Genomic DNA, 27,971 nt, shown 5'->3' on the forward strand with positions numbered 1-27,971 from the left:
CTGCAAATTGGTGCTGTCTCATACCATTACAGAAACGCCTGTTCCCAACTTCCTGGACACTCCCCAAGCCTTCTTCGATGAAGGACCTCCTAATTAAGAACATGCCCCTCCAAAAACAGACGAAAGAAGGGGTAACAACCCTCTATCAGAAGCAAATAACTCACAGTGAAGAGGAACAGGCCAGGCTTCCCTGCTCCTGAGCCCTGGTCCAGTGGTTAAGAGTCTGTCCTGCAACACAGGGGATGCAGGTTCAATCCCTAGTTAGGGAACTAAGATCCCACATGCCATGAGGCAACTAAGCCCGCACGCTCCAGAGCCCGAGCACTGCAGCTGGGGAGCCTGCATGCCACAATTACTGAAGCCCAAGGGCCACAACTAGTGAAAGGTCCTGCATGACACAATTGAGACCTGATATGGACAAATCAATAAATTTAAAAAAAAAAAGGAACTAGCAATAGAGTATTAGGTCCTGCCACCCTCCATCAAACTGCCCAGTGGTTTAAGATTCAAGTTGTTCCCTCCGGCAGAGTTTGTTTGCTGACTCATTCCCCATCCTGGACTACCACTGTGCCCACTTTCAGTGAGGGGTAGTCACTCAGTCGTGTCCGACTCTTCGTGACCCCACAGACTGTGGCCCACTAGGCTCTTCTGTCCATTGGATTTCCTAGACAAGAATACTGGAGTGGGTTACCATTTCCTTCTGGAGGGGCTCTTCCTGACTCAGGGGTCAAACCCAGGTCTCCTGCATTGCAGATGGAGTCTTTACCGTCTGAGCCACCAGGGAAGCCGCACTTTCACTGAGGTTCTTATCAAACACCTAAGGTCAGCAAGATAAAGGGATTTCAATTTCTCCTGGGAACTCACCCATCCCAGGGAAAGGCTGAGGAGGACTAAAACGGCATCTGAGTAACTAACGGCCTGAATGTGATACTCACCATCATCTTGGCTGATGGGACATCAGTAATGTGTTTGAGCAGGCCATATCTCCTGCATTGTTCAAGTCACCCACTCCCAATGTCCACGTAATTTGTGAGGGGTGAGAGCCAGCTGAATTTCCCAACAGTTTATTTTCAATCACTAGGTACTTGCCACTGATTAAAATAGATCACCACCTGCCCCTCCCATAGGGAGCTCAGAGCAGTTTGCCAACCAGTGCATAAAGAGTGACTTGCAAATAGAACAGGTCTGGTTTTGTTCTGAATTTTTAAGTAGCAGTAGTACCCTTTTCTCAAAGGCAACTGTGTTCAAAAGTGGCAATGCCCTGCCTTGTTAAGGCTGAAAACTGGGCCCACCTCGCGACCCTGGGGCTTCCTCAGATGACTAAATGGACTTCTTCAGAACCACAAGCTCCAGAAGCCTTCTTTAAATAAGTAGCTCCGATGCAGCATTCCCAGAGCTCTGAGGATCCTGGAAGGTGGCATGGTGCCGTGACGGTCTACTCTAAGAATATACGGCATGGACTCCAATTGAGATGACAACTAAAAATCTCCAGGTCTTGGGTATGTAAGCCAGCAAAACTAACTTTGCCAGACAAATGTTTCAAGGCACGTATTTCCTACATACCTGGGAACACCACAGTCATTACCATATCCGGCAGTCTCTTGTTAAGTTGCAAGATTTCAGATACTCCATTAGAGCACACCAACAGGATCTAATAAAGAAATATAAACCTGCTCCAATTAAAGGGGCCTGGAGCACATAACACTTCTTAAGTGCCCCCCAGAACTCCCAAAACACCATCAGGAAGCACCACTCTGGTACTTTTATCCTCAGGAAATGTTTCTTAAGGAACTCAGAGCTGTTATACTAGTTCCATAGATATGAAACCACTCTTCAGAGGATTAAAATATGATTGCTGCAATACTGTGTAGGCATTGAGTGTGTAAAGGTTTTCAGGCAGGCCAACCTGGGTTCAAATCCCATTTTAACATTCAGCCATAATATTAGCCATATAATTGGGCAAATTATTAGAAATCTGACATTGGGATTTCATCATCTGTTAAAAAGGGATAGTCATAATATCCTATCTAGCCAGGACCTCCCCATCTCTCCCTAGGACACAGGGACTAAGGCACATAGGCACATATAGTTTTTGGTCAAGATCAATGCAATGAAGGCATAAGGTGTTTGGCATAATGCCTGGCACATGTAAATATTTAATAAACTCCAGTTATATGATTATATGATGATATGGAGGCTAATCAACACAATCTTCATTTTATATTGTAGGTACCATATAAATGCACTTATTAAGCTGCATGTATGAAAGCTATTGATCTATGTCTTCACTACGCAGCTGTTGCTACAATGCTGAGTAACCAAGATAAGAGCTCCTTACAGGGTTCCATGCCAGCTTCCATGCACCCTATCACGTCCAGTCTCTCTTTATCACATTGTGTGCTTGCATTATGTGACCCCATATCATTGAGTAATCATTTCATCTGTTCAAGCCTTATGTCCCCAGGATAATTTTCACTCTTCAAAGATGGGACACAAGGCAGTTCAGCACACTGCTGCCCCATAGAGGACCAGACTCAGTGGGGACTCTATTAAATGAACTGAATAGCTAGGCCTAAGTTACTAACAAAGAATGAATGCATTGTGCTAGCAGCGTTGGGGGCAGATAAGTACAAATGCAGCACTAGCGATATGCCTAATGGCCCAGGCATTGAAACACAGCTGGCTGGGCTCAAACCCCAGTGCTTCAATCTGCTCACTATGCAACTTAGACTAGTTGCCTAATCTAAGTCTAGTTTCTTCATCATCATCATCATTCCCTGCTCTGGAGGGAATATGGCACCCCACTCCAGTACTCTTGCCTGGAAAATCCCGTGGACGGAGGAGCCTGGTAGGCTGCAGTCCATGGGGTCGCTAGGAGTCGGACACGACTGAGCGACTTCACTTTCCCTTTTCACTTTCATGCATTGGAGAAGGCAATGGCAACCCACTCCAGTGTTCTTGCCTGGAGAATCCCAGGGACGGGGGAGACTGGTGGGTTGCCACCTGTGGGGTCGCACAGAGTCGGACACGACTGAAGCGACTTAGCAGCAGAGGATGGCTTAGACAGTAAAGAATTGGCCTGCCATGAGTTCGATCCCTGGGTCAGGAAGACCCCGTGGAAAAGGGAATGGCTACGCACTCCAGTATTCTTGAAGCTTCCCTGGTGGCTCAGATGGTAAAGAATCTGCCTGCATTGCGGGAGACCCAGGTTTGATCCCTGGGTTGGGAAGATCCCCTAGAGAAGGACTGTATGTACAGAGGAATCTGGCAGGTTACAATCCATGGGTGTGCAAAGATTCAGATACAACTGAGCGACTAACACTTTCACTTTTTCAGAGGGTAGCTGCTAAGCTGCTGCTAAGTCACCTCCGTTGTGTCCGACTCTGCGACCCCATAGACGGCAGCCCACCAGCCTCCTCCGTCCATGGGGTTTTCCAAGCAAGAGCACTGGAGTGGGTTGCCACTGAGATATACTCAAATAAACAATTCACAATTCAGGTAAGTGGGGAAGTATCAAACAATCAAAACAGCAAAACCTTCATCTTACCCTGCCTTGCTGTTGTTCAGTTGCTAAGTCATGTTCGACTCTGCAACTCCATGGACGGCAGCACCTCAGGCCTCCCTGCCCCCTCTATCTCCCAGAGTTTGCCCAAGTTCATGTCCATTGAGTCAGTGATGCTATCCAACCATCTCATCAACTCTGCCTTAAGACATGCTTGTATCTAAACAAACTTGCCAAGACAACAAGGGCAATAAAGACACACTACAAAGACTGCTTGTTTCTAAGTTGGAATGCTGGGGTAAAAAGAACTTGCTAAAAATGTAAATTATTTAACAAATAATTAATTGGAATGCTGGAATATTTGTAGATTTTTAGTTGGGTTCTACTTCAGCTTCTGATTATAATGGTACAAAGCAAATCCATGTTTATGGTCAATTTTAAAAGCTAATAATTTGATTTGCTTTAGAAACTTCTGTTCAGCAACATGAGCCAATGTAAACATGAATCTTATGGCCTTGGAGTCAAGACTACCTATGCTTAAAGTCCAATTCTGTCACTAACTGGACTCAGGTGACTTTGGCAATCTCTTTTAGCCTTAGCTGTCTTATTTTTAAATTGGGAATATCTCTCTTGTAGACTTTGCATGGAGCATAGAATAGATTGTTTACATAAACAGACATCATGGGTGATCATTAAATGATATCAATTATTCTTGCATTTCCTCTCAAGATGAAACTGCTCCTGAAAGCCATATCCCTGTGAGGCACGTAGTAGGTCCCAATCGGGCTGTATTTGGGGCTATTACCTCAATCACATGCACAGCCAAGCTTAGGTTAGGGCTGCCTACTGCGAGCTCAAGATGGTGAGATTCCTGGCAGATACGAATCAACACTTTCTCTATTCAACTCTGCACTGCCAAAAGCAAAACAGGCAGGGGGAGTTACAGACAGTAATTATTGGGGCAAGTGGAACTCTCATACAGCATTGGTGGGAGTATAAAATAGCTTAACCACTTTGGAAACCAAAATTCAAACCATTTTGGTCCAGGAGTTTCTTATGAATTAAACACATCCCAAACCCTATGACCCAGAAATTCCACTCTTAGTTGTTTACTCCAGAAAAGGAAGAAAACGGAAACATTTCCATATAGAGGCTTGTGCAACAATGTTTATAGTAGCTTTCATCACCTTAGGGGAAAATTGGAAACAGCCCAGGTGTCCATAGAATTCATGTCATATAGGATTCCAATCACACTAGAGAATCAGCAAGCAAAAAGGAACTACTGATATACACAACATGGATAAAGCCTGCATTATGATGGGTAAATGAAGCCTTGTGTAAAGAGTAACTACTGTATGATTATATATAACGGAAGTTCTAAAACAAGAAAAACTAGTAATACATGTGGATTTAAAACAGGGACTGTTTCTGGGGGTTGGGGACAGGAGCTGTCTGGGAAAGTGCACCAGCGAAGTTCTGGACTGATGGTAATGTTTTCTATCCTGATAGATGTTGTATTAAATAGGTGTATGTATTTGTCAGTTCATCATATGATATTTAAGGTTTGCATCTCGTACGAAATTTTACATCAAAAGATAAAAGAATAACATTGACTTCTAGTTAATAATGAGCACGCTGAAGTTTTAGGGTTGAAATGAACTGATTTCTACAATGTACTTTGCAATGCCTCAAGTAAAACAAGCTAGACTGAGAGACAAAAGGATAGAGGAATGTGATAAAATAGATTTGGTTAAAATATAAATGTAGCCTCTAGGTAGTCTGTATATGGGTGTTCATTATATTGTTCTTTCAACTTCCTAAAACTGTCTTAGAGAAAAAAAAACAAATCAGGGGCATTTTTCATATACATACCCTGCTGACACCAAATTCAGTCACCAAGCAAGATATTTTTGTTATTGTTTATTTGCTAAGTTGTGTCCGACTCTTTTGTGACCTCATGGACTGCAGCGCGACAGGCTCCTCTGTCCATGGGATTTCCCAGGCAAGAATACTGGAGTGTGTTGCCATTTCTTCCATCAGGAGATCTTCCCAACCCAGGAATCAAACCCTCATCTCCTGCATTGGCAGACAGATTCTTTACTACTGAGTCACCAGGGGCAGACTACAATCCACAGGGTTCCAAAAGAGTCAGACACAACTTAGCAATTAAAACAACAACAAAGATATCCTTGGATCATTTATAAATATTTCATTTTTATCTGTCCCAACTATGTTTCTTTGTACTGCATGGTCTACACAAGCTATGAAGCACAGATATTTTTAAGTCAGCTGCCATGGGGTTCTGGCTGTTGACATTACCTTCCTTCTCACAGAGAACTCAAACCATAATTTAGAGGTTCTTTTTTCTTGTGTGTAATGGAGGCCTCCATCATAAATGAATGGCCTGAAACTTCCTGAAGTCTCTGCCACATTCTCTTACCAGGTCTCTGATTACCATTAGATAGCTGAGACCTGACTTATGAAAGCTGGAACTCGGGCCATGCTTCAAAATGCAGGACCACCAATGATAGGGATGAACCCTCACACTTGCTCCCTGAGCAAAAAAAATCAGTGCTGGGTGTGCACCTTGCTGTCGTGGCTACATATGACTGAGCTTACAACACACTGAGAAAGTTACGTGACTGACTCCCCCTTAATTCTGAGAGCCAACCCTCTGATGCTTCTTCTTTTTACAATGAGAAAATGGAGGATTGGGGCATAAATGAACTACTCGAAAGCATACAACTTTCACAGTCTTTTAAACCTAGAATTCTAATCTTTGCCCCTTACCACACACTGCCCTGAAAGCACCTCTCACCCCTGGCAAGAAATAGCCAATTTTACAAAGGCCTGACCAGGACAAAACTGGGTGAGGAGCATTTAAGATAGTGGCTTTCACACTGCAAGCTGAAAAAAAAAATTAGTTAAGTCCTGACTACAGACAGTTCTAAAGTAGAGAAGATAATAGATCTGTGTCACATTTAAGAATAAACATTAATTCCCGAAACTCGTTTCAGTTGTCTATCAACATTCCTATGGATGAGTTTCTTGCTATGAATATGTAGTCCAGAAGAGCTGGACAGCCACTGACTATGTCCCTCTAGATCACAGCTTTAGATCTGAGGTTTAATTTCCCAGATTAGAAAAGTAACACTGGAAAGGGCTGATCAGGGTGCTGAAGAAGGCTGGCCTGGATCAGGCACCATTTGCGCAAGGCCTCTAGCCCTCTGCAGCAGAGAAGGGCAGTCACCACCAGCAGCTTCAGTGTCTGGATCGCAGCCTTGACCAGCAAGCAGGTGCGCCAGCCAAGCCTCACCGGCTGCGTGACACGTCCGGAGAAAGGCAGCGGCCCTGCACACAGCTCTCCCTCAGGTGCACCAGCCAAGCCTCACCAGCTGCATGACATGTCCGGAGAAAGGCAGCGGCCCTGCACACAGCTCTCCCTCGTTTCTTCTCTCAGCACTTTACAAAGAAGAATCTTCATTTTGGCAAGTTTTATTGACTAAAGAGTTAGCGGTCCTCTCTGCCACCTTCCAGAACTCACAGCCCCCAATTAACAAAACATAAAACTCAAAGCCCTGATGTTGACCATGTTCAGTTATATTCCCTCATGCTCCCCTCCCCAGTTCAATTTTCTTTCCCTCCAGAAGCAACCCTAACATTTATCTGGTGCACATTTTCCAGTTTATACCCTAACAATTTTAGGATGTGTGCATGAGCAACATATAGCATTGCTTGGAGGGATTTTTTTTTAATTACATTCAACTACTGTGAGGTACATGTCTTGCTGTTTTCATTCATTTTTTTTCAGATGTATCCATATTTATACACTTTTTTTCTGGTAATATGCTGCATAGCATCCCATCACGCACAGTCTATAAACGGTTCCCAATACACTGTTATCATAAGCAGCACTGCCATGAACATTCTTAGACATGTCTCCTTGAGTTCATATGGAAATTTGTTTAAGGTATAGCTGGAAGTAGAATTGCTGAGTTGTCATATACATGTATATGTAGTCACTGCCAACCTCACAGTCCAGGCAAACCCTACCAATAACTTAATACATGTCCTTGAGACTTTACACACCTGTGTGTGTGTGTGTATATATATATATATATATATGATCTTAACATGAATTTAGATAAAACTGTCTCATGGTTTATGCTGGGTTACAGAGGACTGTTTTCTGCATTAATTGACCAGTGCCCAACTGATGGACATTATGGGTCTTTCCTTCATTACAGTAATTCAAGGAACTTTGCACAGTGACACACTAGTTCCAGGACGTGTAGAACAGACTGGAACTGTTGGATCTACCTCTTATTTTTACGAAGGAAAAAAGGCTGAGTCTCAGATAGCTGGGGTGAGGAGCTGACCCATGGACACCTCAGGAAATGAGAAATGATGGGGCTGGAGACCCCATTTCCTACAGTCTGGTCTCCAGTACTCTAGGGGTCACCTACTCTGCTTAAGTGAATAAAACATTCCAATACACAGTTGGGGCTTCCCTTGTGGCTCAGACTGTAAAGAATCTGCCTACAATGCAGGAGATGCAGGTTCAAACCCTGGGTTGGGAAGATTCCCTGGAGTAGGGAATGGCAACCCACTCCAGTATTCTTGCCTGGAGAATTCCATGGACAAAGGAGCCTGCCGAGTTACAGTCCACTGGGTCACAAAGAGCTGGACATGACTGAGCGACTAACATAATACACAGTGTTCCTTTTACATGTTAGGTGCTGTCTCCATTAGCACGGCAGAATCTGTGACCACACAGTACAGCGATGGGTTCAAACTCTAAGAGGCAAGGGGAGATCTCCATGCTCCAATCTCAGGAAAGCAACAAGAACAGAAAAAGCTGGCTGCATACCTAGTTCTCCCCAATAAGCTTATTCACCTGCCTATAATCCAGGCCAGACATCCACCCCCAACTCCATTTCAAAAAATTTTAACTGAGCATGTGCGGTGTGCTCTGTTGCTGAGTGGACAGGCTCATGTGTGCACGTACGACATAATGGATCAAGGGCAGCAGCCCTGATGCCTAGCCTTTGGCATTTACGAGTTTGAATCCTGACTCAGCTTCTCATTAGCTGTGTGACCGTAGACAAATTATCTGACCATTCAGGCTCCCAATTCCTCATCTTAAAAAAAAAAAAAAAAAAAAAACTAGGTAAAATTTGTACATATCTTATAGGGTTTTGTGGAAAGTAAATAAATTACTACATTAAGTGCTCAGAAAAATCCTTTAGCCCATAATATATATTTAGAAAATATTTAGGATACTTGCTTAGTGCTAGTGCCTGAAACAAAGACAAGGTCCCTGGACTAAAAGAGCTAGTAAATTTATCAGAATGTCCAATAAAAACAATAAAAGCGGGTGTGGCTGCCAGTCAGAGGAAGTGGCAGGTAGAGTAAATGTGCCATTCCAGAGGGCACACAAGAGACACAGGAGAACTGGAGGAGGTTCCTCAACTCAAGGAGCTCTCTGAAAGGCTGAGACACGCTCGCTCAGAACACTCCTGAACAAGGCCACACTCTCAGCGCCGGGACCCAAGGCTTTAGCAGACACGTACTTCTTTTAGGGACTGTAGAAAGGTAAGCCTCAGGGACCCAGGCATGAGGGAAACACTGAAAGCACGTGTGCATGGACAAGCCCTGCCCTGTGCCCTTCCCCACCCCCGGAGCTTCTCTGCAAGTACGGGTCTTCACCAACCATCGCCTTCCGACCTCATCTCCTCTCGGGTGGCTCAGCCTCTGTACTTCCTAGTTCCTCCACTACCCTGGCAGCTGCCTCCAGGCTCTTTCTCTCACCCTCTACATGCAGGCAGTCATCACACATCCTTCACTCCTCATGGCCCCAGAGATACTTTATCTCTAAAATGGAGGGTTGTCATGAAGATTAAATGAAACAAACTGTGTGGCAAGTTTGTCTGCAGAAAGCGCCGGCACAACTTAGCTCCATTCCCTTCTCTGAGATGTCCCACCCTGGGGCAGCTGTGCTCCACACCCTGGTATGATCTTTGAATTCTCTCTGGTCTTTGCCCACTACATTCCACCAGGGCCATGCCCCGTGCTCTACTAACCACCCATCACCCCACACGCACACACACTCTACATAAACTGCTGACAATGTGTGTTACCAAGACAGCTCTGCTCACACCTCTCAAAAACTTTCAGCTACTCCCCAATGCGCATTACTGAAGAAAGACTCAGTGTTTCAGGTATGCATACAAGGTTTCTGAATCTAGCCCGAACCCACCTTCCAACTTCAGTCTCCCCATGACACTTTTCTCCAGTTTAGTTAAATCACTTTTGGGGAGGTGCATCGTGAAATACAGACTGTATCCAAATAAGGGGATAAAACAAAGCTCGACAAGTTCTAATTGCACAATTTTAGAGACTTTCATACCTTAATATGTACCATGTCTCTTTTACATTATCCCAAGTTTATTTGGATTTCTAGTAGTCTTTATTCATGGAGTTCAAGAAACAATCTAGAACAATCTGTACCACAGTGATTCTCCAGCAAGCCTGTGGAATGTACCAGGTAGGTGGGCTCAAGAGTGACTGCCATGGTGTATGGCCATAAGCATCTTAGGCATATTTGTTGTTTATGACCCTCACTGTATGCAGTCTCTGTGAAGGTATAAAGTGAAAGTGAAGTCACTCAGTCGCGTCCGAATCTTTGCAATCCCATGGACCATAACCTACCAGGCTCTTCTGTCCATGGGATTTTCCAGGCAAGAGTACTGGTGTGGGTTGCCATTACTGAGCCATGGATGGAATTAAATGGCCTATAGTAGTTACCCCAGCAGGAATGACAAAGATTTACTTCTCCCTTGACTGCCAGGACTACCTCCTTTCCAGTCTTCCCCTCTATCCCATGCCACAGACTTCCATTCAAATCCCTACATGCTTAAATTAGCCAGCGTTGGCTTCTGAGGCTTAAAACCAAAGTACCATCACTGGTGTACATAGTTCTTTGGGTCCCTGAGCAAAGTCATCCAAGTCTCCCCCAGGCAAAGAAGCTTCCAGACCCCTCCCGGTGGGTACAGTACCTGTTCCGTCTGGAGTAGACCTCACAAAAGTAGGCAGCATTTTTACTGAAGCCGTAGGGTGAGTGGTGGCTCCAAGCCCTTTCTCCATCTCCTTGCGAAAACGCTTAGCAATCTCCAGAAGAGTTTCATCAGAAAGACGCATGTGGTAGAGATACTGGTCAACCTGAAAGAGGGGAAAGTGCATAGTGACATATATACTAAATGAATTATGGTATTCATTTATGTCATGGAACATCATTCAGCTTCTCAAAAGGGTAAAATCTATTAGGTACAGAAGGTTATTAAGACCATTAAATCAGAATCTGTGACAGGACTTTGTCTTAAAAAAAAAAAAATTAACTATAAATTCAAATTAGAAAAATGGTCTAATTTTATTTCTGGAGAATGATGAAGACCAGGGGAAAGGCCAGCTAGGGGGGAGGCTCATCTCTTTACCTCTGCACTCAAGGCCAGTTGTGCCAACCCTATTGCCCCTCAGCCATTGCCTCCTTCCTAGACTAATAAGAGTCTCTGATTCTACTTTTACTTCTGCCATCCATTTTCCATCCCCAGACAGAGTCTATACTATTCCCATGCTTAAAACCTTTCTGCGGCCTCCCATTGGCACCAAATCTGAAACCCTTCCAAGGCCCTACCATACAGCCTAGCCTCGCCCACTGCTCATCTTACCAGGTGCCTCTGCACTCCTTGTGCAGACCAGCCTTGGCTCAGCCCCCCAACACACCAACCATGCCCTTCCCTGCCTGCAAGACTGTTCACACGGGCCACACAGCACCTCACTCTGCTCTTCATCTACAGATCCCTTACCAATCCTTCAGGTCTCTCTGCACAGAGGCCTTCTCTGATCTTCCTAATAAAACAATTAGGCCTCCCTGTTTTTTCCGTGAACTCTGACTTTTCCCTTCACATCACCAACCTCAATTTGGAAACATATATTAGTGCCCAAATCATAAGCACCAAGGGCAAGAACCATGACTATTTGTTCACGCTTGCATCCCTGAAGCCCAGCACAGCGTGTGATATATTGACAGAGGCTTGATACACATGGTAAAGCCAAAGTCCTCCCCCATCCGCAGAGGCAGAGGCGGCTCTCCCTAGTCATTTCATTTATCTTGTTTTCAACATAAATTTCTGTGACCTTTTCCCAGATTTAACACTGAGAGAAGGAGAAACAACAGGAGTCCCCTCTGAGGCTTAGAAACAACAGGAGTCCCCTCTGTCAAGAAGACAGCCTGCTTCTTGAAGGCTCTCGTCTGCTCTGGCTGTGGATATTCCCAGTTTTCTTCTATCAGAAAAAGATCTGATAGAAATCCATCCAAGGAGGCACTCAAGTTTCCACAATATCCCTGTTCGCAGCAGCAACGTCCAGGCCAGGTGGGGTTGCTGGCCATGGAGATGGGGGTAGAATCAGGACCCTTGGGCCAGGCTACAGCTGTGCCCTCAAGGTATGAGGGTGGTGGGCCTGGTACTCCCAGCCTCATCAGCAAACTGGGGGGTGAAGAGACCCTGTTCTTTCCAGCTCCCAAACTTCAGAATTCCCAAGGGAATCCTGATGGGCTTGGCTGGGCTGATGGCCACCATCACTCTTACTCCTGTGGGAATCACAAGTAAACGCCCACCTGTCCTTTGGGCACCCCACTCCAGTACTCTTGCCTGGAAAACCCCATGGACGGAGGAGACTGGAAGGCTGCAGTCCATGGGGTCGCTGAGGGTCGAACACAACTGAGTGACTTCACTTTCACTTTTCCCTTTCATGCATTGGAGAAGGACATGGCAACCCACTCCAGTGTTCTTGCCTGGAGAATCCCAGGGACGGGGGAGCCTGGTGGGCTGCTGTCTATGGGGTCGCACAGAGTCGGACACGACTGAAGTGACTTAGCAGCAGTAGCAGCAGCAGTCCTTTGCCCAACTCTGACCAAGAAGCATAAACATTTATAATGAGCTTTCCCTGACAAATGTGCTCATTAGTATTAACAGACTGTTCTATTTTCCAGCACTTTTCTTGTCAGATCTTCTTAGAACCAAACTTTTTTGGTTCTAAATTAAAACCAAAGGTTTTAAACAAATTTTGAAGCTTGAGATTCCCAGAGGAACAGCAAAAGTTGTTTAATACTTTAAGGAAAGAACAGACCCATTGCCCTCTTTTGGGCTGGGGGGTGGGGAGAATTAGAGAGCAAGAGAGACAGTCCTCTTACTCACAGGTTCTCTCTTGCAGCCACATCCTAACTCCCTGTGGGGTTTGGGGTCCATCCCTCTCTCCTGAGGAATTATGAGATTGGCCCTTCTCAGATCATTTCAAGCATCCTGATCACTACTCATCTTTCATCATTCTTCTAAAATACCACAAGTTGAAAGATCAGAGACTGGATAAAATGCTGAAAGAAGCTGTAAGCAAGACAAAGAAGAGACTGTGGTTAATCAGCCCACCCGTCTTCATAACTGCATGTGGTTAAAATAGAACAAAATTGACAGACACAATCCTCACGTGGGATGGAAAAGGATGAAGCAGGGCTAGAATGGTGAAAGCCCCTCAGCCACTTTTCCACTCCCTCCCCAGCCAGCAGAGGGACTAGGCTTGTCATAGTTTGAAATTTGCAGAAATGAGGATTTCCCCAAGTTCCCTTGCTGCCAGCATTTATTAGAGAGCTACCGTAGACATCCAACTCCTTCGGTCGAAATCAGAAAGACTTCAATCATCCACTCTATTTCCTAATTTCAGGTTCATGGCACCTCAGGTTCATGGCAAACCCCCTGTTTGCCTTAGCCTCCCAGGTCTGTGGGGCACTAGCTCCCTTCCCTGAGCAGGGTCACTGATCTGGGCTTCCTACAATACTGGGGAGCCAGGGTGCTCCTGAGGAGGTTGGCCTCCCCTACAACACATGAGGCTCCCAGGAGGAAAAAGCATTTGGTCTCAGACAAGTCCTCTCTCTCCCTATTGGCTCAGTGGGAGACAAAACGCAGGAGACTCTGGGCCCAGAGCAACTATAATCACCACAGAGGCCTCCTGCTTCAGACTCAGTGATGCCTGGCTTGGCCGAGGAACACATTAGGGCTTAATGCATCTCAGTGCTAACATACAAGTCCCAGCCACCAGACCAAACAAAGGCTAAAGCCAAGCCACATCCAAGTACAGCCTCATAGGCAATAGTAATAACAGCAAACCCTTCGGCAAAACCTGTTCTCAAGGTCTTATACCCATTAACTCATTGAATCCTCATAACAACTCTTTGAGGTGTTATTTTCTCCATTCAACTGAAAGGGGAAGGCAACATGTCCCAAATCACACAGATGCAAAAGATTAAGCCAGGACTGGACGGGGCAGCCCACTGTGCTTTTGTCCACTCTACTAGGTGGATGCCCCTCTCTGCTGAACAGCAAAGTCTGTACAGCTCAAATGGCAGGACAGTGCATGCAGGCTGGCCACATCCACTAAAAGACCATCTTCTGAACCAGTCATCCCACCACATAGACATGCACAGGGCTGCCCTGGCAGGTCAGAGGGCAGCAGACATATATCTCTGGACATTATCATGAGTTTGACACGTGACTAAGTTGAAGCTCCTGCATTACTACTTTCCCAAAAAGAAGAGAGGCCCAGAAGCCTCACTGCCACCCACTCCTGCCTCCATAGATGGCTCCATATGTTGCAAAGGCTCCAGATGTTCCTTTGTGGGCAAGCTGAGCCTGTGGTGCTGCCCTGTTAAAGAGCTGCCCTATCACTTCTTGGAGTGTGAGGTCATGTACACAAAAGACCAAGTTAGGATGGCCGTAATTCTACTGTGGTCATGTTTAATTTAACTTTGATGTTTAAGCTGCTACAAGGCTTGTTGGAAATCTAGTCAACACTCCTCATCCTTAACTCTCAAAAGGACCTAACAAGTTAAAGGGTCAGCCTTTACTCAAATCATGTTGCCCTTTACCCAAGAGATTATAACCATTCTTCAGTGTTCAGTAACAGATGAAAATGGTCATGATGATCACCATTAAAGTAGCTAAACATTTACCAAGCATTTCTTACCTCCCAAAACCCATCCTACAAGTTTACTGACAATGACGTCCATTGTTCTTTTGTAGAACTTCTATATCCCTGTTTTATAGGTCACTTGGTGAGGAGCACAGGCGTCTGGCTCTAAAGCTAGGCCCTTAGGCCTATCACCCTCACTTTTCCTGTGGACCCTCCTCATCTGGGTGGGACTCTCTGCTCTGCAGCTTCTTGGATGACCTCAGTACTTTGGTTTATCATCAAAGTACTTTGATTTACATCTCCATCAGATGAGACCAAGGAAAAGGATACAGGACAGCTATGAAAAATACAACTAGAGCACCTTGGCCCAAACCTCCTGTCTTTGGGCCACAGTGATGGACATGATGATGTACCCACCCTGAGTTTCTCAGGGCCACCCAGGAAGGAATGATTAACTACCTGATGCTATCACTTCCTAAACACACCACTGAGGCCCACCCAGCCTTGGCCAGCACTGCTGCGTTGAGTCCAGGGTCACAAAGGCAAGCAGGAGTCGGAAACAAGAAGCAGCCTCCATACGAAGACCTTTCTCCTGGATCAGGAAGGAAGTAAATGCAGAATCCTGCCAAGTTTCACTCAGGGCAACCAGAGGGAGGGAACACAAGCAGGCCCAAAGTCATAGGAGAATGTCATTTAGGAGTTACCAAATGTACACAGCACAGTAACACTATGGCTAAAATATACTAACTCTTAGAAAGAACCTTGGGGTAATGACAATTCAAAATCCCATTGAAAGCGGGCAGCATTTGAGTTTATCTCCTTTGTCCCTCTTACCCCAATAGGCATCAGGCCTAGATCTGAATGCTTCCAAGCATGACAGGCTCCTCACTTCTCAAAATTTGTTAGCTTCTACTGTTGGTCAGTTCTAGTTGTTAGAAAGTTTTTTCTCTGAGATAAATCTACTTTCTGATAACTTCTGTCTATGTTCTGCCACTTGGGATAAGAGTTTCAGAACTTGGCTAAGAATCCCAAAGACCCATTCCAGACTAATCAAATTGACACCTTTATTACTGTCTGGGTGCTCAAACATCTTCCCCTCTCCTTGGGCTGGTATCTACCTTAACAATAATGTGATAATAATGGACAGTGTTCTAGTCAACACTGCTCAAGGTCATTGGTTACCACTTTCTGCCTGGGATCTTTGAAAGTCGGTACTTAAGACATTAGGCTAAACTGTGAAATAATTCTTCATCAATCCTGGGTCAAGTTGAGAGTTGCAAAGACAAATCTGAAGTTGTTGGGGAAAAGTTTCAGATATTGGAAGTTATCAAATTAGAATCATTCAGGTTATCCCTTATTTAGTAGCTGGTGGTGGGGAACTGTAGGCTGTGGCATCAGAAAAATCAGTGTTCAAAACAGGCATCTGAGTCCCAGTTTCCTCCTTATAAAATGGGAGGACTAACACTCAAACAGAGTCACTAGCATAAATGAGGTGGCAAATGTAAAGCTATCTATTAATATCTAACCTTTTTGTCTATCCCCTTTCCTCTTTTTCTCCCAGACTCCCCTGTGCCAAGTGGCACCTTCAGAGGATCAAAGACATTTCTTAACCCTACTTAGTCACCCTGGGGTTAGCAAAACAGGAGCTGTTTCCCCAGATTCTTCCTTCTCTTTCTTTGGAGTGTGTGTGGCCTAACACCCTGGATTACTTCTCTTTAAATCTCTATTAGGAAAAAAGATGGAAAGGAGGGGGCATTCCAGGCTGGGGATAAAGAGGCAGGCCAGAGCAAAGCTTGGTTGCAGTATGAGAAGGTCACTTGCCTAACCAGAGGCAAGGGTGTGTATTAAAGAGAGATAGTAGTTTTAGACACATCTGTTTAGCAATCTCAAGATTAGAATAAATTGACTGTGTATGTTGGTGAGGTGGCTTTCAAAAAAAAAAAAATAAGTGAATTAAATCAGACAGAGGAAGACAAATGTCATATGATATCATGTGTATGTGGAATCTAAAAAAAAAATTATATAAAGGAATTCATTTACAAAACAGAAACAGACTCACAGACTTAGAGAATGAACTTATGGTGACCAGGCATGGAAGATGAGGGTAGGGATACACTGGGAGTTTGGGATTGGCATGTACACACTTGATTTTTAAAATAAATAGCAATGACCTAGTACTCAAAAAAAAAAAAAAAGAAAGAAATTCCTCATTGGGCAATTTTGGTCAATTTCTTTCTTCGCATAACACACTAGTCTATGCCTGCCTCCTCTCTAGAACTGTGGGTTCAGGCAAGAGAAGTTCTAAAGAGAACTTCTCTTCTCTAAAGAGAAGCTGAAAACAAGCAGGACCCTGTGGGGCCTTGCCGGGTACAAAAGCCTTTCCCCGTTCATGTTTGCAGAAAAAAGGCATCGACCTCCTAGACTTCCCCAGAGTTCTAAAGAACAGATTCAAACAGTTACTAACTAGGGAAGGGAGGGAATTTGGAAACGAAGGAGGAGCAGCCAAGAAATAACAGTGCAGCAATAAAGCAGGGTCCTGGTTCCTCCTCAAGGGATACACATAACAATTATCTCTTGAGTTCTCCTGAGTTTTTCTGCAAGAGCTAAGGCTCCCATCTAGGTGGAGAATAGTAACTTCAGGCTTAGCTAAAGATAAGTAAAAGAGAGAGTGAAAAAGTTGGCTTAAAACTCAACATTCAAAAAACTAAAATATTGGCATCTGGTCCCATCACTTCATGGCAAATAGATGGGGAAACAGTGGAAACTGTGACAGACTATTTTCTTGGGCTCCAAAATCACTGCAGATGGTGACCACAGCCATGAAATTAAAAGACGCTTGCTCCTTGGAAGAAAAGCTATGACAAACCTAGACAGCATATTAAAAAGCAGAGAAATTACTTTGCCAACAAAGGTCCATCTAGTCAAAGCTATGGTTTTTCCAGTGGTCATGTATGGATGTGATAGTTGGACCATAAAGAAGGCTGAATCCCAAAGAACTGGTGCTTTTGAACTGTGGTGTTGGAGAAGACTCTTGAGAGTCTCTTGGACTGAAAGGAGATCAAACTAGGCAATCCTAAAGAAAATGAGTCCTGAATATTCACTGGAAGGACTGATGCTGAAACTGAAGCTCCAATACTTTGGCCACCTGATGCAAAGGACTGACTCATTAGAAAAGACCCTGATGCTGAGAAAGAATGAAGGCAGGAGGAGAAGGGGACCACAGAGGATGAGATGGTTGGATGGCATCACCAACTCAATGGACATGAGTCTGAGTAAGTTCCAGGAGATGGTGAACGACAGGGAAACCTGGTATGCTGCAGTCCATGGGGTCACAGAGTCGGAGATGACTGAGCAACTGAACAACACAGCCAAATGGAAAGCTCATCTCCTTAAGCGCCCACAGTTTCCTCTAGACTGGCACTAAAAGGAGAAACTGTGCCATAGCAACAATGCAAGGAATGGAGGGAGCAGATCACTGTTGGAGAGGCTCCACTTCAAAGTGTGAAGTGGCTCAGGTGTGGCAGACACAGCCCCAGTTAGGTATGAGGAAGCCCAGAAAGGCAAGGTTTGGAGGTGAGAGCCAGAAAGGAAACTCACAGGAACTGAGGTCAAGGGAACAGCCTTGACCAAGGTCACAGAGTTGAAACTAGAATCTGGATCACCCAGATCTCTTACTACAGTGTCAGAAATAGTAAATGACAATCCTACCCCCAAGCGTCCTCAGGAACCCACTGTCATCTTGCAGGCCAATTTCAATTGAATGACTAGTGACCTTCCCCGAGGCCAACCTAACAGGTCCCAGGGAAGAAATGGTCCTCATCAAACTACTTACATCCAGAAAAGAACACTATTCCAACTTTGACAGTTTGTTACATAAAGTGCCATAAACCCTACCTTGAATACCTTAAGAGGTCTCAAAAGAAAGTATAAAAGAAACCTTAAATTTCAACATCTAAATCTGTAAGATTCTTTTCTATCATTCAATTGCTGAATCCCTGACCCAAGCTTCTCCCATTTTAAGCCTTTGTTGAAAATCAATTACACTATGGAGAACAGTGTGGAGATTCCTTAAAAAACTGGAAATAGAACTGCCTTATGATCCAGCAATCCCACTGCTGGGCATACACACTGAGGAAAGCAGAAGGGAAAGAGACACGTGTACCCCAATGTTCATCGCAGCACTGTTTATAATAGCCAGGACATGGAAGCAACCTAGATGTCCATCAGCAGACGAATGGATAAGAAAGCTGTGGTACATATACACAATGGAGTATTACTCAGCCATTAAAAAGAATACATTTGAATCAGTTCTAATGAGGTGGATGAAACTGGAGCCTATTATACAGAGTGAAGTAAGCCAGAAAGAAAAACACCAATACAGTATACTAACGCATATATATGGAATTTAGAAAGATGGTAACAATAACCCTGTGTACAAGACAGCAAAAGAGACACTGATGTATAGAACAGTCTTATGGACTCTGTGGGAGAGGGAGAGGGTAGGAAGATTTGGGAGAATGGCATTGGGGCATGAAGAGTGTCATGTGTGAGGCGGGTTGCCAGTCCAGGTTCGATGCGCGATGCTGGATACTTGGGGCTGGTGCACTGGGACGACCCAGGGGGATGGTGTGGGGAGGGAGGAGGGAGGAGGGTTCAGGATGGGGAGCACATGTGTGCCTGTGGCGGATTCATTTTGATGTTTGGCAAAACTAATACAATTATGTAGAGTTTAAAAATAAAATGGGATAAAAAAAAAAAGAAAATCAATTACATGCAAAGCATGATAGCATACAAGAATATAATTTTAAAAGAAATCAATTGCAGAGATAGTGGTGATACTTGTACAACAATGTGATGTACTTAATGCCACTGAATTGTACACTCTAAATATATATACAGTGAGTCTTTAAACTACACGCAGGCTGGGGTGCTGATCCTGCACAGTTGGCACTCCTTATATATAGTTCTCATCCACAGATTCAACCAACTGTGAATAATGCAGTGATATAGTACTGTAGCACATTATTATTGAAAAAATCCACACATAAGTGGACCCGTACAGTTCAAACCCATATTGTTCAAGGGTCAACTGATGCACGCACACACACAAATATTTTTTAAATTTTTTTTAAGAAATCAAGATTCCTGTTCTCTAGGACTTTATAAGATATAGCACAGAACTCAACTCATTGTAGACCCGGTGTTTCTGAAATGAATGGAAGATGGTGTTAATGTAAAATGGCCCATGGGAACTGTCACAGGTATGAGTGAGTGGCCTGTGAGACTAGCATTCAGAGGAGATTGCTTCTGGGCTAAGAACATATATATCCAACATACATGTCAATGGATGTGTGTTGACATGGAGACAGAAGAGAGATCATGTGAAAATGCCCAGAAGGTGTGGGCAAGCCCAGGATACTGGAAGGAGGTTATGAACTTTAGGAGCAGAAAGCCATTCTCTACCCTGCGTTAGCTCACTACCTCACTACCGTGCACAGGCTGCCTATTGCAATGCCTCCGTATCAGTATGACTTAATCCTGGTTACCTTTAATCAAGGAGTCACAGGAAGGGAGAATCATAAAGATCACCCCATTGCATGAAATTGCTGTGTTGTTCCCTGGCCAGTCAATTCCCTACAGAGAATTTACAGGGAATTTAGTGCCAGGAGGAAGTCTTGCTGCCCAGAGTCACTGTACTTCCTGATACAGGCCAATGAAATTAAAACAACTGACTCAAGAAGAGTCAGTTTTGGTTGTTGTTGTCATGGGGTTTTTTTTGTTTTGTTTTGTTTTGTTTTTGCTTTGGCTATTAGGAAGCTCAGGGCTCTGTACTCAACTTTAATGAACTAAGTTTTAATCATTCCTGCCTGTTCCATGACTCTTATTCTAGAAGTCTTTTCAATAAAGTTAAACCATATCATCTAATCCTTTTAGTAAGCAGGCAGAAAATAAATAATACAAGAACAAGCAAATGCTCATCAGTCATTCCTACAGGATACACCCTCCTGGTAGAAGGGCAAATTCAAGTGACCAAATTGGATAAGAAAACAGCTCCATAAGCATAGTTGGCCAGAGGACACAGGGACACCCTGAGATACTGCTGTAATGCCAAACTGCTTTCTCCAGTCTTTGGGTATTTCTGATTTAGTACCTAGAAACTTCTCTCCAAGAGCTGCTGAATGAACACTAGCTAATTCCTATGTTTTAGATTCTTCTAGCCCCCAAGCAAACCAACTGACTGAATTTCAACTTTCCTGGCACTTTTATATTTGTCCCAAAGATACAATCAGGTGTATATACATTAAATAATATGTAAGGGCAGACTCCAGGGCTCTATAACCTAGTCTCCTAGGAAGAAAGTTAGGAAGGACCACACCCCCTTGAAGTGAAGGACTTTGGCTAGTTTCATCCGCTTTAACTCAACTACAGTTAAAACAGGGTTGGAGGGGCAGGGGCAGGGTACTCTACAGCAATGAGAATGTACCACTTGTCACTACACGCCTGTGTAGATGAATCTCACAACATAAAGTTGAGTAAAAGAAGCCAGATGCAGAAGGGAACAGATCATATGAGTCTGTAAGTACAGAAACAGATCTACGCCAGTAGAAGTCAAGATAGTAATTACATTTAATGGGGGATATATTTGCTGTTGGGACTTCCCAGCTGCCGCTAGTGGTAAAGAGCCTGTCTGCCAATGCAGAAGACACACGAGATGCGGGTTCAATCCCTGGGTCGGGAATATCCCTGGAGAAGGAAATGGCAACCCATTCCAGTATTCTTGCCTGGAGAATCCCGTGGGCAGAGGAGCCTGGTACAGTCCATAGGGTCGCAAAGAGCCCAACATGACTGAAGTGACTTAGCGCACACACACACACACACACACATACACACGTGCTTGCTATTGCTGGTAATAATTTGTTACTGGATCTAGGTGGTGGTTACTTAGTGTTCTCAGTTCTCTATGCAAATTATACTTCACTTTAAAAATAAAGGAAGGAAAAATGACAAGGTACTGGCTAGGTCCTAGTCTTTGGCACATGGTAGGGCCAAAGAGGTCAAATCGGAGGGGAAAGCCATAACCTAAATGCAGCCACACAAAGCCTTCTGGTGACTCTATGTGCTAATATATGCTTGCAACTTAGTTTCAAAAGAATTTCATGTTTTCACATTATTCCTTTGCCAGTGTTTTACTGCAAATCTTTGACAAGGAAACCAAAGTCTGAAGAAGCTTCCGCAAACCACAGGCCAAGTTCCTAACAGGTCCCATAACATCCATGCCAGATGAATGCCCTGACCTGGGGCACAGGTGTGCGCTCATCCAGGGAAAGCTAGGTAACTGCTATCTGTGACCTCATTAATACTAATGTCTTCACAGACTCCTCCTGGGATAGACCAAGTTTGTACAAACAGCAGCAGGTTTATCCTGTAAAGTTGCCAAGCCAAGGCCAGATGTTCCCGATAAGATAAGGAAAAAAAAGGATGAGTTGGGGAGGAAAAGACACAGTAGATTTTGGATTCTTTAAGGCTCCTGTCCTCTGAAATGCAGTTAACCAAAAGCTACAGATCTACCTTGACACTTTTTTCAGATGGGACAAAGCAGACCCCCACTAGGGTCATCATGCCACCTCAGGGAGATGGCAGCTCACACTCACAGCCTGGAGGGCAGGGTGAGTGTGGAGCCAGGCTCACAGGCCACTCCTCCAGGATCCTGCTGCGCGGGAGCCACAGCGTTTCCTGTTCTTCCAGTTCTTGCTCTCAGCTGCACCAAGTTACAGCCAGACAGACTGTAGGCAACAGCACCTGTCAGGGGGTCAGGAGACAGGCCTTTGGGACCCCTGTCCTGGGACCCTCCTATCCTCAGACTATAGGACATCAGTTCAAAGGAATAATATGTCCCAGGTGTGCATGACCCTGCAACAGTTCTTTTTCCCACACATACTGGCTGCTACATTGAGTGTGCCAGGCACTTAGGATACTGGGATAAAGGGGATCCTTCTGCCTGCAAATGCTCAGACTATCAGTAGGAGGCAAATATATTACTAATTACCAACTGAAGCAGTAAGGACAGATAGTAAGCAGTTTCTTTCACTACAATAAGATATAGATTCACAATCACTTAAATCGCACACATCAATACAATTCTGAGTTTTGTTTTTTGTTTTTTTTTTTTCTTGAAAAGGTTAGAGATGTGTGTTGAACCCATACCTAGAATGTTCTCCTACTCTGGCCTAACAAATTCCCAGTTGTTCTTCAGGGGCCCAATACAAATGGCCTCTCCACAAATATCTTCCCCAAGTTCCCAGCTGGTTACATTAACACACTTTTGACTAAAAAGCGTCTCTTGCTCTCACTGGTCCCAGAGGACTGAAGGCACTGTTCCCAAACTCATGTCTGTGATACCAGCGTTATTGCAGTGTTGAGATACAGCAGGCACTCCAGACACATCTGTTATGGGGACATAAAGAGGCAAAGGGAACACCGAGGAAAGAGTGAGAGAGTAACAAGCGCTGGCCACCGCAGACTGCCCAGGTGCTCAGAGCCTGGTCTTGCTCTTCAGGCCTGGGCCTGCACTGCATGTGATCCTGGCAGCAGAGCTTCCTCTCCGTCTACCTGGCTGCCCTGGCCTGTCCCCCAGATCCCTTACTCTGCCTCCTCTGGACAGCCCTATACCAGGGACCAGACTCTGCGCCTGAGCCCAGATTCCCACAGGGGCATCTAAACTTCCCACTCCTGTGTGCTGCCCACTGTCACCTGCTGGATCAAACCCCTCTGGGTCTGTCCCTTTGTACCATGTCCAGCCCCAGACCTTCCCACCCACCCTTGTCACACCCACCATAAGCAGGGCAACCATATAATATATTCCAGTTTGCCCAGGATAATCTGCCCAGTGTGACAGTAGCATAACTGTTAACAATGTCCCCTTTTACTCTCAAGTGATCCAGTTTGGACAAAAAAATTACAGGGTGATGAAAGGAATAGGCCGCAGAGCAAATTCTGCTTGTGGTCCTTGGGGAGCCCACATCTGAATGACGGGAAGAGCTCACGCTACACCAACGGCGCTGAAAGGAAACAGGATGGAGCAGGGCGTGGAACTGGCTTCCTGGCTGGTCCCTTAGGACAAGACACCTGCTTTCCTCAACTGTAAAATGAAGGGTTTGGACAAATGAGCTCAAAGGTCTCTTTCAATGGACACCAGCCTCATAACCCCACGAAACTGAAAGACAATTGGCTGTCCCCAGTTGTCCCAGGCAGCCCCATGCTGGGGCCAGAGGCCAGGGCTCTGGAATCAGACCGCTTGGGTTTGAATGCTGGCTTGTCCTTGAGCAAGGTACTGCCCTTTCTGTGTCTTGGTGTCTTCCTCTGACTAATAGGCAGCAATAATGGCTATCCTGGAGGGCTGCCTGAGGTGGCCTGAGTTGTGGTCAAGTTCCTAGACAGAGGCCAGCACTTAGTAAGTGGTGCACGTTTGCTATTTTAAGGCCTTTGGGAATTGAGGGGGAAAGCAAACTGATGAGAAATGGCTGGAAGACTTCATTAGAAGGGGTTGAAACAGGAAAATTTGGGAGGAAAAAGTCCTTCAAATGGGAAAAAAGAAAAGTGACAGCTTCAAATTCCCTTATTTAGCCTAAATTAAAGCTGTTCAATAGCTCATCTGGCTTCATTCCTTTATCAGACAATATGGAGATGCCAGAAAGAAAAAGTTGGGAATAAAGCCTTCCAAGAACACAGACCATATCCAAGCCTCCAGGACAGTGCTGCTAAGCTGAGGAGAGGGAAGTAGGCTGGGTGGGTAGGTACCAAGGTTTCCCAGAGCCAGGTCCTCAGACCCAACTCACTCTCTTCATTAACTCCAAGATTACTCTGCCAACAAAGGTCCATATAGTCAAGGCTTTAGTCTTCCCAGTGGTCAGGTACAGTTGTGAGAGCTGGACCATAAAGAAGGCAGAGTGCCAAAGAATTGATGCCTTCGAACTGGGGTGCTGGAGAAGACACTTGAGAGTCCCTAGGACAGCAAGAAGATCAAACCAGTCAAACAAAATCTTTGATTTTAAAAGGAAATCAACCCTGAATACTCATTGGAAGGACTGATGCTAAAGCTAAAGCTCCAGTATTTTGGTCACCTGATGCAAATAGCCAACACAATGGAAAAGTCCCTGATGCTGGGAAAGATTGACAACAGAAGAAGACACATCAGAGAATGAGATGGCTGGATGGCGTCACTGATGCAATGGACATGAACTTGGGCAAACTTAGGGAGATGGTGAGGAAAGGGAGGCCTGGCGTGCTACAGTCCATGGGGTCCCAAAGAGTCACACATGACTGGGCGACTGAACGACAACAACAATGCACTGCAGGGAAGGACTATTAAGGCAGTGCTTAGAGATCCACAGACAAAAATGCAAAAAGCATGACACTTCCGGGGAAAAGGAGATTTTCTAGCCATGACAATCTAGACAAGACAAAGGCTGTACAGGAACGAGAGAAGTAGAGCATGGGTCCCACACAGAGGGTCCTCTCTGGCTTTGTCAAGAACCCCAGGCACCCTGATGTCAGAAGAGGCCAAACTGGACAGCCCAGAGTCTGTATATGAAGGGCAAAGAGCTCTCTGCTGAGAACCAAGATGGCCAGGGACTCTACACTCAATGTGCCCAAAAAAAAAAAAAAAAAAAATGGGAGAATGACCATTCACTTCATCGAAACTCCAGGGTCAGTGGGGCTGAAACCTACTATGACATAGCCCTATGACTCAATAGCACAAGGCACCTCAAGTGGTTCCCCCAGTGGGAAGCCAGAGACTGCGGCAGATGTGAGGAAGTGTGAGCAAGTGTCTCACAAGCCAACTTCAGCATAAGTGGCCTCAGCAACTGCCCTTGGAGCCTCTGCAATTCTGCCCTCCAGGGGAGGTACCAATGGAGAGAGGACCAGGCTTCTACAACGAAAAGAGGTTTGAACTAATGCTATGACTATTCAGTGCAACTGTGTCTCTCATGACTTCCCAAGGAGGACACTTCAACTAAGGCACACCAAAACAGCCCAGACATCCCAAAGACCCACCCACCCAATGGGGTTGCTACCTCCTCCCCAGAGGGTCAGGAGGAAAGCAAGTTAGAAGAAGAGTTCAAAAGTGGGTCTCCTCTGCCTGGGAAAGAGAAGGTTTTAGGAGTTGGAGGGAGCAGTGAAGACGCTTCCTTATTCCTCAGCTAAGGAACTTTCCATCCTTCTATCCTCCCTGTCCTCTGCGCTAATCTGACATCAGACAGAGAACATAAATGGGCCAGAACCCACCTGCCCTGAAAGCTCTTAGAAACAGGGCCTCTTTTGCTCCCACCCAGATGGGCAGCACAGTTGGATATCTGAGAATGTCTTCATGTACGCATATTTGACAACTGTCTAGGAAATCCCACAGACAGAGGAACCTGGCGGGGGCTACAGTCCATGGGGTAGCAATAAGTAGGACACAACTTAGTCACTAAACCACCACCATCAATATCTGACACATTGAGTGTTGACTCTGGCAGGTACAGCTCTAAGAACTCCACATATATTCACTCTCTTAAATCCTTACAAAGAACCTATTAAGGTGTTATCCACTCTCCATTTCACAAGTAGAAGAAACTGAGGTCTAGTGAAGTTAAATAACTGGCCCAAGTTCACACTGCTGGTTTGTGAGGAGCCAGGATTCAACCCCAGGAAGCCTGGCTCTACTTGTCACCATGGAGACCCTCCCAGAGGCTGCTGGACTGTCCCTCAGTGGGCACCAACAGCCCCTTTCCTCTGTCCCTAGCAATAGAAGTTCCAGCGCCTCACATGCCTGCCTTGCTCAGAAGCCTGGCAATGCCTGGCCCTCAGGGAAACCCCAACAAAAGTCAGGGTGAGATTCTCCTGGGGTCAGCTGAGCAAACTTCTCTCCCATGGCTTTCTGGAGTGCTTACCTTGCCCACATTTTTCTGAAGACAGAAAAACAGTAACTCAGGTAACCCACACTTCAGCCAGGGGCCATGGACATCTGTTAATTATTGTGGTCTGCAGACCTCACTGTAAATTCACCTTTTGTAAAAGGCCACTTCCCCCCATGACTATCCCACGACATGGGACACTGAGAGCGAAGAACTATGGTCCTCATCACAGCTACTACTAAGTAGCTTTATGACCAGTTAGTGATGCACTATAATACTAGAATGGGGGACAGACTATTCCATTTGATGCAGCTTCTATTGATGTAGCTTCTCAATCCATAGATATTTGAGGTCAGAAAAGTCTTTTTTTTTGGGGGGGGGGGGGCGGGGAACCTGTCCTGAGCATTGTAGGATGTTTAGCATCATCCTTTGCCTCTGCTTACCAGATGCAATAGCACATCTTCATCCACCTGCTTATGACAACCAAAAATGTCTCCAGACACCACCAAAGTACAGCTGGGGGACAAAATCACTAATCGTTGAAAACCATTGCTCTAAAGGAGTACTTTAAAAACAAATAAACAAAAAACACAGTCTTTGCCCCTGTAAATTGGACTAGGAGAAAAATTCTTGCTCTTTATGATAGACTAGGTAGCCCCTCACAAGATTATCCAGCCCAAAATGTCAACAGCACTGAGGCTGAAAGAATTGCTTTAAAAGTAAGCAGAAATAGCCACCTGTGATCTATGGTGTGCGATATTAACTCACAGCCAATGAACTCTGATTTGCTTTGCCAGGTCTCCAACCCAACTGCTTTGGAAAGTCAAAGACAGATAACATGCAGCGTTGGAAAACAAACGAAACTTGCTGATTTCAAAACTTAACAATGATAAAGAGGAACCAGTTATCAACAGTCATCTTTTAAACCGGAAGTATCTGAACAGAGGAAGCCAGTTTTCTGGGGTTCCTGAGTTCTTTTAATATACCAGATCTCCTTCCTAAGACTGCTAGTTTTTGAGAAAACTGTTAGGGCTTGTGCTGTTTTGAGGCCCCCTGGAAAATGGCCCCTGTCTGACTTCAAACTCTTTGGGGTGATAGAAAAGTTCAACTTTGAAAAGTGATACATAAAAATATATATTGGCTTTGTCTAAGGAGGCTCAGAGAGAATATTAATTCATTCAGGGGTAAAGAAAAAAGTGCTTCTTGGCCGCTCTCTGAAATATAAATTTGACAATACAAAACAAATGGATGATGAGTAAAAGCTACAAAATAACATTGTAAAAATTTTTTCCAAAAATATTTAAATAAATTTAAAAAGCATATTAAAAAAGCTACAAAACATTCCTGTTAGCATCAATTGTCTTCTGAGCAGGAAAGGGGCTTAGTATTAAGATACTAAGAACTAAGTTAAAATTGAATGGGCCGAATTGTCCCTACCTGTCAATGTCAATTAACTCAGCCAAAAATAATCTTGTGTGCGCCTGTGCTAAGTTGTCTCAGTCGTGTCCGACTCCAAGATTCCATGGACTATATAGCTCGCCAGGCTCCTC

General features: G+C 44.8%; 1 protein-coding gene across 1 annotated transcript in view; it reads right to left on the minus strand.

The window, feature by feature from the left end:
* The window catches only part of HK2 (hexokinase 2), a 70,336-nt gene that overhangs the window by 34,682 nt on the left and 7,683 nt on the right, over positions 1-27,971 (minus strand). The window contains exon 2 of the mRNA XM_006067902.4: positions 10,561-10,723. Within this exon, the coding sequence (XP_006067964.1) occupies positions 10,561-10,723 (163 nt within the window). The remainder of the gene's footprint in view (positions 1-10,560; positions 10,724-27,971) is intronic.

Source organism: Bubalus bubalis, chromosome 12 (assembly GCF_019923935.1).
Source record: "Bubalus bubalis isolate 160015118507 breed Murrah chromosome 12, NDDB_SH_1, whole genome shotgun sequence".
NCBI lineage: Eukaryota > Metazoa > Chordata > Mammalia > Artiodactyla > Bovidae > Bubalus > Bubalus bubalis.